The sequence below is a fragment of the Dermacentor variabilis genome, chromosome 2 (genome assembly GCF_050947875.1).
Source record: "Dermacentor variabilis isolate Ectoservices chromosome 2, ASM5094787v1, whole genome shotgun sequence".
NCBI classification, from domain to species: Eukaryota; Metazoa; Arthropoda; class Arachnida; order Ixodida; family Ixodidae; genus Dermacentor; species Dermacentor variabilis.
In genome coordinates, this window is record NC_134569.1 from 90902416 (window position 1) to 90914184 (window position 11769).

At 49.6% G+C, this 11769-nt stretch overlaps 1 protein-coding gene across 1 annotated transcript in view; it reads right to left on the bottom strand.

The window, feature by feature from the left end:
• The window catches only part of ClC-a (chloride channel protein 2), a 152464-nt gene extending 140928 nt beyond the window's left edge, over positions 1-11536 (bottom strand). Inside the window, exons 1-2 of the mRNA XM_075681263.1 lie at positions 11466-11536; positions 2489-2586 (exon numbers count right to left, since the gene is read on the bottom strand). Coding sequence (XP_075537378.1) covers positions 2489-2586; positions 11466-11502 — 135 coding nt within the window. The 5' untranslated portion in view covers positions 11503-11536. The remainder of the gene's footprint in view (positions 1-2488; positions 2587-11465) is intronic.
• Positions 11537-11769: the final 233 nt, after the last annotated feature.

The window sequence follows — 11769 nt, forward strand, 5'->3', positions numbered from 1 at the left end:
GTTGTTCCAATATTTAAAAAAAGGAGATCGATTAGGATTACAAAATGATCGTCCCATTTCTCTGACATCACAATGCTGCAAGCTCTTGAAGCACATCGTGGCAAACTATATAAAAAAATTCTTGGCTGAAAACAATGTGCTCACGGAGTTTCATCATGGCTTCAGAAAGGGTTATTCGACTGTAACGCAATTGGTATCAGTGGTTCATTCGTTTGCTTTATATCTAGACAATAATGGCCAAATAGATGTAATATTTTTAGATTTCAGAAAAGCCTTCGATAAGGTTCCGCACGACAAATTAATCTTCAAACTTAGAATTATTGGCATACCTGACATTTTGATAAACTGGATTATCGCTTAGCTGAGCAAACGCACTCAGTCCGTTACAAGTGGTGAACACAGCTCGGCCCCTCTCCCAGTCACATCAGGGGTGCCCCAAGGTAGTGTCTTGGGGCCTTTACTGTTTTTAATGTATATAAATGACAGTGTTAAAACCATAACTCCTGGTGTGCAAATTAGACTGGTTGCCGATGATTGTATTTTTTACAGTGATATAACTTGTCAGAATGATCAGAATGTCCTCGAAAAGAATTGAAATAATATATTGAAGTGGTGTAATGAATGGGGTATGTTTATTAACGCTGATAAATCCGTATTTCTTCGTATTACTCGTAAAAAAACCCACTAACTTTTTCTTATACGCTAGGTTCTTCAGCTATGCGTGAAACTAACAATTACATATACTTAGGTGTTACTTTGACTTCCACATTGTCATGGAACAAGCAGATTAATGATATTTGTTCTTCTGCTTTCCGCAAACTCTGTTTGCTAAGACACAAACAGAAAAATGCCCCTCCTAATGGGAAATTACTGTATTGTTTTACATTTATTAGACCAAAGTTAGAGTATGCATGCATATCATGGGATCCTTACATTAAATCAAATATCGTGCGTCTTGAAAAAATACAAAGAAATGCAGTTAGTTCTATATTTAACAAATTCGCAAGACTGGACTCTCCCTCCAAAATTATGACAGAAAATTCCATGCCCACTCTTGAATCACGCCGATAGCTGCTAAGGCTTGAATTCCTTTCCCTTCTCAACAACAGGCTTGAAATTAAACCATAGACTTACATAATGCCTGCAATAACACGGCACACAAGACAGCATCATCCGGACTCACTAACACCCTATTACGCTCGAACTGACACGTTTAAATTTTCTTTTTTTCCCAGAACAATATCAGACTGGAACGACAGTTTACAGACACAGTGTAACTAAAAATTGTATAAATTTGTATTTGCTTGTTCCTAATTTGTTCTCTTTTGTTTGTATGCATTCTATTGCCCCTCTGCTTGGACCCAAAGGTGCGCAGTATGTACTAAATAAAAAAAAATAAAATAGATAAGATCGGAAGTTATCGGCGTCAACAGACTTTCCGTCACGGCCGAGACGATGCGCCTGCATGCCTCTACATATACTCTCAGCGGGACGCGATGAAGAGCGTGTGCGAGTCATCGCGGTTGTGCGCGTGGCGCCAATGATACGTCGATCGCGGACCAAAGCGTCAACAACAGCGCTCGTCCATCATCACGGCGCTGTCTCGTTTCTTACGCGAGAAAGCCGTGCTTTGTTTGTTTTGTTTTTTTTTTTTCTTCGCCACGAGCTTTTCGCGCTTCCTCCGTGGCGATTTCCGGAAAGAAGACCGCCTTGGCACCGCGCGCATATTATACCTATACGTAGCCGGCGTATATACCTCGCGGAGAGAGGTGTCACGGCCGCCTATTACGCAAGAAAACAAACTGCGCGCCGATCTGTGCGTTCGTTGTTGTCGTCGTCAGGCGAAAGAGTTATTAGTTTTCGCCGTCGACTTCGCGGGCATGCATGTGGCATGGCCATCTGTTGCTCACCGCCTCTCCGCTTACGAGAGTAGCTGTGTATACGTTAAGCATATTTCTGCATCATTCCCTTCCGTAAATCCATAAAGTAAATGTCAAGATAGTCGAATACAAGTCCGTTGCCGATAGACTTCCGGCATTGAACGCCAAACATACGCACAAAACGTATGACGTGTCTTGAAATTCATCGAACAAACGCACCAAATAGGGGAGGAGGTGGCAGAGTCGAGGCATACTTGTGAAGGTGGTTCACAAAACTAAGCTGCCCTCTCCAATAGGGCCCACGTCGGCTTTCTCTGTTCAGCGTATGCGATGTATATATTGCCTTAGGGGACACTAAACAGAAATATTGAGCTCAGCCATATTGCTATGAATGGAATTCCTGTAATTGTGGTTAAGCTAGCAGAAGCTTGGTAAAGCCAGAAAGAAACGCTAAACATAAAGTGGCGACGCGACATTGAAATCATCACAACCGTGACGTCGTAAATTTTGGCAGTTGATGAAAGGCAGATAGAAAATTGTTTGCTAATCAAAGAAGTACGTTCTAATGTGTGAACAAAGGCTCAACCTGATACATTTCTTGGACTTACCTGCGCAAAAGGAGTCCCGGATACGCCTTGAAATTCACTGATGTCAGACAGACGTCGTCGGCTCCGCCTTTGGACGTAATATTCAAGAAGGTGTTGCGCTGCGAAGCACGAGGTCGCAGGATCAAATCCCGGCCACGGCGGCCGCATTTCGAAGGGGGCGAAATGCAAGAACACTCGTGTGCTTAGATTTAGGTGCACGTTAAAGAACCCCGGTTGGTCAAAATTAATTCAGGGTCCCCCTCTACGGCGTGCATCTTAATCAGATCGTGGTATTGGCATGTAAAACCCCATGCTGTATTTTCTTTTTTTCACGAAGGTGAACTTTGGCCTTTTATTCTCTCGGCCAATGTACGCAATTTCGCCCGAAAGTAATGCGGATGAAGTTTTGAAATAAATAAATCTAGCAGGCTATAGACTTATTTCGAGTTCCTATTTACCATCCGTTGAGCCGCGTGAACACAACTTTACCCTTACAAGTGGCTTGATCAAAAGCCTAGACTACTCCATTCCCGTCTCTCCTTTTCGTGCATGCTTCTGCGAGTGTGCGTGTGTGCGTGCGGCTGGTACGAGGGGTGCCTGAAAAGTTCGTGGTGTTGCGTTTCGCCTGCGACACGTGGTTTTGCCGGCGCGACGGCGGCGGGGCGGCGGACATTTTGGCCCGATCGTCGTCACCGCAACACTCATCGCCAGGTGTTTCCAGGCGCGTCTGCGGCGATGCGACCGCCTAGGGATTTCGTTCCAGTCATTGTGCCCGAAACAGGCGAGGCCAAAGCAGGGATCTCCTTCCAGTTATTGGGCCCGAAACAGGCGATGCCAAAGCAGGGATCTCGTTCCAGTCATTGTGCCCGAAACAGGCGATGCCAAAGCAGGGACCATCTTCTCGTTACAGTCATTGTGTCCGACCGGCAGCGCCACGACAGTGTGCTGCGCAGCGCCACGACCAGGTGCTACGAGATCGTGCGCAGCGCCACGACATGGTGCTACGGCGTCGCTACGACAGTGTGCGTCACCATTAGCCCATTGTACATTCACGTGCTCGTCTTTTGAGGGGTTCCTTCTTGCCCTCAACTGCGAGAGTATAAAAACAGCTGCCCCCGGACGCCAGAGGAGGGCTCCGATTTCTTCCGTTGAGTGAAGTGCTCTCCCGTCTCTCTACTTCGGTCAAACCTGACCGCCAACTCTTTGCGATGTTAAAATAAACAAGTTGTTTCGTTGTTACCTGTCGACTCATGCTTTGCCGGGACCTTCGGAGGCTTGCAGTTGTACCCCAGGCCGCCAGGCCAACGCTACCCTTGGGGCTTGCGACCCAGGTACAACCACGGGCGTCAGCGCCGAGTTCCCATCCGATCGCTCCAGTGTCGCGATCCCAAACATCTGGTTGCCAGCGGTGAGATCGCCTACGACTTCAAACATCTGTCTGCCAGCGGTGAGACAGCGACAACGGAGGCCAGCAGCAAAGCGATGCAGTTGACAGTATGCTGAGCAGCTCAACGACGATCCGGGAGCAGTGCAACGAGCCCTGTGTGACGACTGGTTGCCTGCAGCGGAACGACTGCGCGGAATTCCTGCCTGCGAGGTTTGGTGAGTGCGGGACTTTCTTCTACTGAGCTTTGCCAGGCTTTTTGTTAGTGTCAGAAACAGAGCTGGTAATTGTGGTTGTCGTTGCTGCCGGGTTAGTTTGCGGCAAGACAATAGTAAGCAGTAGAGAAAGCAGCATTCAGAGCAGCCATGGATTTGAAGTCGTTGCGCAAACCGAAATTGTTGGAGCTTGCAAGAGAGTTGGGTCTGGATGTCTCAGACAAACTAAGAAAACCGGAACTGATAACGGCTATTCTTGAGTTAGAGGCTGAGGATGACGAGCTGTCGGAATGCCTTGAGACTATTGAGGAGAGGTCAAAAAGACAGGAGCGCGAACTTAAAGAGCAGAAAGAAAAAGAAGAGCGCGAACACGCTTTGGAAATGAAGCGTCTCGAGGTAGAGATGGAACGCGCTCGTAATGGAAGTCAGGCACACGGTGCAGGAGAACGCGTATTGTTCAAAATGACTGACCTGATGCGGCCGTTTAAGCTTGGAGAGGACATTGGTTTGTTCCTGGTTAACTTTGAGCGAACGTGCGAGAAGCAGGGGTTCTCTCGGGAAACGTGGCCACAGCGCTTGCTCACTTTGTTACCCGGCGAGGCGGCCGACGTAGTCGCTCGCTTGGATAGAGAGGAAGCAGAGGATTTCGACAAAGTAAAATCGAGTCTGCTAAAAAAGTACCGGCTGTCTGCGGAGGCGTTCCGTCGGAAGTTTCGGGAAAATGAGAAAGGCAGAAGTGAGTCATATACAGAGTTTGCGTATAGGCTTATGTCGAACATGCAGGAGTGGCTCAAAGAAGAGAAAGCGTTTGGTGACCACGATAAAGTTCTGCAGTGTTTCGGGCTAGAACAGTTTTATAGTCGGTTACCGGAGAACGTGCGATACTGGGTCTTGGATAGGCCAGACGTGAGTACGGTGGCTAGAGCCGCTGAGCTAGCCGAGGAGTTTGTGACGCGTCGAGCTCGCGGAGCTAAGGACGGTCAAAAGGGTGAATTTGGCTCCAAGTCTGAGAGGCCAAGGTTCACGCCCATGAGATTTAAGGGGGACACGCGTAGTGAGGATGCGAGTGAAAGCAATCCGACCAAACGTAAAGAGACGGCGGCAGCCAAACGCAGAAAGCGGTTCGAGATGAGGCGAGCGCGCTTGTGTTATACGTGCCAGAAGCCGGGTCACTTTTCGGCGCAGTGTCCGGAAACAACACCAAAAGTTGTGTTTTTTTCAATAGGCAGCACTGACGAGAACATGAAGCTTCTTGAGCCTTACATGCGAGACCTCCTCGTAAACGGGAAAGAGTGCCGAGTGCTTCGCGATTCCGCAGCTACGATGGATGTAGTTCACCCGTCTTACGTAGAACCCCATATGTTCACGGGCGAGTGCGCATGGATCAAGCAAGCCGTGGAAGCTCATAGCGTGTGTCTGCCAGTAGCAAAGGTGCTTATTGAAGGACCTTTCGGAGCGCTTGAGACAGAGGCGGCAGTGTCATCTATGCTGCCACCCCAGTACCCGTACCTATTTTCAAACAGGTCCGATCACCTCCTGCGCGAGAAGGGGCTTTTGTTTGGTGAAGCTAGTGTTCAGGCCTTAACCAGATCGAAGGTTCGGGAGCTCGCTGCAAAGGCGGTAGTTGCGGGGCCGACGTTATCAAACAACGAAAAAGGGTCAGAGGCGCAGCAAGCTGATATTCAGAGCACGCCCGAACAGAATAAAATTGAGTCTGTAGCGTTGAAGGCGCCAGATACTGGAGAGGAAAATCCCGACGCGGGAAAGTTAGAAGAGCTATCTACTGATTTGCTCATCGCGCCTACGTCAGACGGACTTGATAGGTTGCTAAAAGTCAGCCGGTCGGCTTTGATAGCCGAGCAAAAAAAGGATGGCAGCCTGGAAAACGTGCGCTGCAATGTCAAAGAAGGTATCGCCAGGAAAACTGCGCGTTTTGTGGAAAGAGGTGGAGTCCTGTACCGGAAGTATCTAGACCGCCGAGGAGTGGAGTTCGATCAGCTGGTCGTGCCTCAATGCTATCGTCAGGATCTGTTGCGCTTGTCACATGGGGGTTCGTGGTCCGGACACCTAGGAGTTAAGAAAACTAAGGACCGTCTCTTGCAAGAGTACTATTGGCCAGGGTGTTTTCGGGACGCAGACCATTTCGTGAGGACATGTGACACTTGTCAGCGGGTGGGCAAACCAGGGGACAAATCGAGGGCGCCGTTGAAATTGGTACCTATCATTACGGAGCCTTTTAGACGGCTCGTTATTGATACAGTGGGGCCTCTGCCGGTAACAGCCACGGGGTACAGACACATTTTGACTGTGATCTGCCCAGCGACAAAGTTCCCTGAAGCAGTGCCGCTTAAAGAACTCAGCTCAGTTGAGATAGTTAATGCACTACTGTCCATATTTGCGCGAGTTGGTTTTCCTGCAGAAATTCAATCAGATCAGGGCACAGTGTTTACTAGCGCTTTGACGACAACTTTTCTCGAAAGGTGTGGGGTAAAGCTGCTACACAGCTCAGTGTACCACCCACAGTCGAATTCCGTTGAGAAGCTCCACTCCGTCATGAAGCGCGTGTTGAGAGCCTTGTGTTTTGAACATCAAACTGACTGGGAGCTGTGTCTGCCTGGGGTGATGTTTGCTTTAAGGACCGCGCCGCATGCGGCTACGGGGTTTTCGCCAGCTGAACTGGTGTACGGTCGCTCGCTTCGATCTCCGCTTCGCATGCTTCGAGAATCATGGGAAGGTAGGGGCGACGACCCAGTCGTGGTGGAGTACGTGCTTAAGCTCCTCGAACGCTTAAGAAGGGCACAGGAGTTGTCAGGTGAAGCAATGACAAAGGCCCAGCAGAGGGCCAAGGTTTATTATGATCGGACAGCCAGGGCCCGTCGTTTTGAGGTTGGCGATGAGGTCATGATATTGCGCACATCGCTAAACAACAAACTAGACGTGCAGGGGGAGGGCCCAGCGCGAATTGTTCAGAAACTGTCGGACGTTAACTACGTGGTAAGTCTGCCAGAAAAGCGGAAAGCACAGCAAGTTTACCACTGTAATCTGCTCAAACCTTATAGACAAAGGGAAGCAGTGGTGTGCATGATGGTAAACGTTCCTGAAGAGCTTCCGGTCGAGCTTCCGGGACTAGGCTCAGTGACGAACAGGGAAGACACCGGTCAAGTCATTAGTGACCTTATCAGTAAAGCACCGCTGTCGCCTGAGCAGAAAACCGAACTACACCAGCTATTACAAGAGTTTCAAGGTCTGTTCTCTGAGAGGCCTGGTAGGACTTCTGTACTTACTCATGATATAGAACTTACCTCCACAGAGCCAGTACGATCCAAGGCGTATCGGGTGTCACCCCGCCAGAGCGATATTATGGAGGCTGAGGCAAAGAAAATGCTACAGCTCGGTGTTATTGAGGCAGGTGAGAGTGATTATACCTCCCCTTTGATTTTAGTTGAGGTACCGGGCAAGGAACCTCGTCCTTGCGTCGACTACCGCAGGCTTAATTCCATCACTAAGGATCAAATTTATCCGATCCCTAACATCGAGGAGCGCCTTGAGAAAGTTAGTAGCGCTCAGTTTATTTCCACCCTAGATCTTGTCAGGGGTTATTGGCAGGTTCCACTTACAGAAGAGGCTAGTAGGTATGCGGCGTTCATTTCACCAATGGGAACATTCCGTCCTAAAGTGTTGAGTTTTGGTTTGAAGAACGCGCCATACTGTTTTTCAAGTCTCATGGATAAAGTGTTGCGGGGACAGCAAGAATTCGCTTTACCGTATCTAGACGACGTAGCGATATTCTCCGCATCCTGGTCTGAGCATATGACACACTTGCGGGCAGTGCTAACCCGCCTGCGCGAAGCAGGCTTGACAGTAAAGGCTCCTAAGTGCCAGTTAGCACAGGCCGAGGTTGTCTACCTCGGTCACGTGATTGGTCAGGGTCGTCGCCGCCCCTCTGAAATAAAAGTGGCCGCTGTGCGAGACTTTCCGCAACCGCGCACAAAGACCGATATTCGGTCGTTCTTAGGTGTCGCCGGCTACTATCAGAGGTACATCCCTAGGTACTCTGATATCGCGGCTCCCCTGACGGATGCTCTAAGAAAGACAGAGCCTCATACAGTCGTCTGGGACGAGACAAAGGAAAGAGCTTTTAGCGCCCTAAAGAGTGCCCTAACAAGCCAGCCTGTGCTACGATCGCCAGACTATACAAAAGGGTTCATTGTTCAGTGCGATGCTAGTGAGCGAGGCATGGGCGTTGTACTGTGCCAACGGGAAAATGGAGAAGTAGAACACCCCGTCCTGTATGCTAGTCGTAAGCTGACCAGTCGTGAGCAGGCGTATAGCGCCACCGAGAAAGAGTGTGCATGTCTCGTGTGGGCCGTTCAGAAATTGTCATGCTATCTAGCCGGCTCGAGGTTTATCATTGAGACAGATCACTGCCCTCTCCAATGGCTGCAGACCATCTCTCCCAAAAATGGCCGCCTCCTGCGCTGGAGCCTCGCTTTACAACAATATTCCTTTGAGGTGCGTTACAAAAAGGGGAGTCTCAACGGTAACGCCGATGGCTTAAGTCGAAGCCCCTAACGTAGGAATCAGCCTCAAAATTGTTTGTTACTGATGTTTTTCTTCCTGAGGCAGGATTTTTTTTAACATATTGCTTTTGTTTAGTGTTTCAAAGTGATGATATGCTTTCTAGTGCAATTTTTCAATTTGTGGACGCGTTCTGAGTGATGCTAGACTACTGTAAGGAACTAGGCAGTGGTATAAAAAGGGGAAAGAGCCTGGCAGGGCTTAGTGAGGGTTGTGCCGTGCTTGCTGACTGAGCGGTTGAGTTTTCAGCGTAGTTCTAACGCTTGCCGGGAACGAGAACAAAAATGTGAACTCTCCCGAAGTCACTTTGCAGTGTCCCGTGCGAACCTGAACGAGAGAACGAGGCCTTCTCTGTGCGCTGCGCTCAAGAAACGTCAAGGGACGCCCGACTTCGGTTATGAGCATCATCGAGCGACATCCCTCCGGACAGCGGATGCAGTCCCCTGTCCATCGGGATCTCCTTTCCCCGGCGGGGCGGTCTGTTGCGTTTCGCCTGCGACACGTGGTTTTGCCGGCGCGACGGCGGCGGGGCGGCGGACATTTTGGCCCGATCGTCGTCACCGCAACACTCATCGCCAGGTGTTTCCAGGCGCGTCTGCGGCGATGCGACCGCCTAGGGATTTCGTTCCAGTCATTGTGCCCGAAACAGGCGAGGCCAAAGCAGGGATCTCCTTCCAGTTATTGGGCCCGAAACAGGCGATGCCAAAGCAGGGATCTCGTTCCAGTCATTGTGCCCGAAACAGGCGATGCCAAAGCAGGGACCATCTTCTCGTTACAGTCATTGTGTCCGACCGGCAGCGCCACGACAGTGTGCTGCGCAGCGCCACGACCAGGTGCTACGAGATCGTGCGCAGCGCCACGACATGGTGCTACGGCGTCGCTACGACAGTGTGCGTCACCATTAGCCCATTGTACATTCACGTGCTCGTCTTTTGAGGGGTTCCTTCTTGCCCTCAACTGCGAGAGTATAAAAACAGCTGCCCCCGGACGCCAGAGGAGGGCTCCGATTTCTTCCGTTGAGTGAAGTGCTCTCCCGTCTCTCTACTTCGGTCAAACCTGACCGCCAACTCTTTGCGATGTTAAAATAAACAAGTTGTTTCGTTGTTACCTGTCGACTCATGCTTTGCCGGGACCTTCGGAGGCTTGCAGTTGTACCCCAGGCCGCCAGGCCAACGCTACCCTTGGGGCTTGCGACCCAGGTACAACCACGGGCGTCAGCGCCGAGTTCCCATCCGATCGCTCCAGTGTCGCGATCCCAAACAGTGGCCTGACCCGGACGTAGTGACCGCGGGTCGAAATTTTGCTGTCAGTTCTCTACATAGTCCCCCTTGAGGGCCACACATGTATGCCATCGCTCTTGGAGTTTCATTATTCCACTTTGGTGGAACGTTTAGTCCTGCTCCTCCAAAAAGTCTTTTATACGGCGTCCGTGAGAGCATCGGAAGAAAAACGATTTCAACCAAGGTACTTTTTTTCATCTGTGGGAATAGGTGGTAGTCCGAGGGACCCAAATCAGGAGAGTAGGGCGGGTGGTGAAGTAGTTGGAAACCACAATAGGGAATTGCAGCCACCGCAACAGCCGATGTGTGAACTGGCGCATTGTCCTGGTGAAACAACTCCCCTTTCCGGAGCATCCCCCGCCGTTTTTCCTTAATCGCCGACCTTAGACGACGAATCTGAGCTGCATGGTATACCCCGTTGATGGTTTGACCTTTCGGGAGAAATTCCAGGAGAATGACAGCTTTGCAATCCCAGAACACTGATGCGATAACCTTGCCAGCGGATGGATACACTTTTGCATTTTTGAGTTGGGATCTTTCCCCAGTTTCAAGGCTCCTTTTGACTCAGGACGAAAGCAATGCACCCAAGTTTCATCCATTGTAACAAATCTCTACAGAAAAAAAAAACAATAATATCAGCTTCAAACGGTTGCAGATTTTTTGCAGAGTGAAGTTCTCTCAGACGTCTGTTCTCAAATGTCAAAAGTCTGGGCACCCATTGGGCCGAAACTTTGTGCATGTTCAGGAGATGTGTTGGATATGGCCAACCCCTTCCACTGATATGCCCACACATTCTGCAATGTGCCGCTGTGTGTTACGTCGATCAGCCATTAAAATGGCTTGCACTTTTTGGACACTTCTTCTGTGCATGCTTTCGAGGGACGACCACTGCGCGGAGCATCTTCAATTGATGTCTGGCCTCGCTTGAAATCGGCAACACACTTTTTCACCATAGCATAAGAAGGAGCATTGTCCCCTAATGTCTGCAGCATGTCCTTGTGAATTTCTGGTGGTGTCAGTCCTTTCTTCAAAAGGTATTGAATGACTGCTCGCTTTGCGACTTTCTCTATTTTCATATTTCAGCTTCTCGACCTTGCTTTAAACCGGTGTACTTGAAATAACAAAATCAAAATAAATCCAGGTTGCTCATGAAACCATTCAAATAATTGAATAACATACTGCATTTCGAAACAAGACCACGCGAAAAATATTTCACGGGCGGGCTACGAACTTTTCAGGCTCCCCTCGTACCTCGCTTTGAAATTCGTTGCGAAGAAGTCACTTCATTCAAACTGTCGCCTTACTCGATTTATTTTTTTTCGTGGTCGGCGCAGCGTGCTCTAAATATAGCTTATATATACTCGAAATGTTCTCACTGTCCTGTTGCTTTCGTTACAGCTATAGAACCAACCTGGAACTGGAGGTAAGCCGAATAGAGAGAGATAGAGAGAGAAAAAGAACGCTTCGTAAAACTATAGGCATAAAGCAGCGGTGGACTTGCGGTGCCAGCGCCTGGACCAAATGGATTGTTTTCGACATACCTTCGAACACCGGCGGAAAGTTTGGCTGAGGCTCCATCCTTGTTTTCACGTCTGCACAGACTCGCACAAGCTGACTGCGCGCGTCACTCCAACACATGCTGCGCTAGTTTAGATGCGCATGCCAGTACATACGCTCAGCACGCACGCCTGATAACACGTGCTCCACAGCGTCATGAACACCAGCTGCGTTGAGTCATGCACTTCAATTTCCGACAACTTCTGCCATACCGGCGGCCCGGCATTACCTGAAACGTATTCGACCTTTGCCTAACCTACTCCGTAATAAAATGCCCTGGTAAAAGAA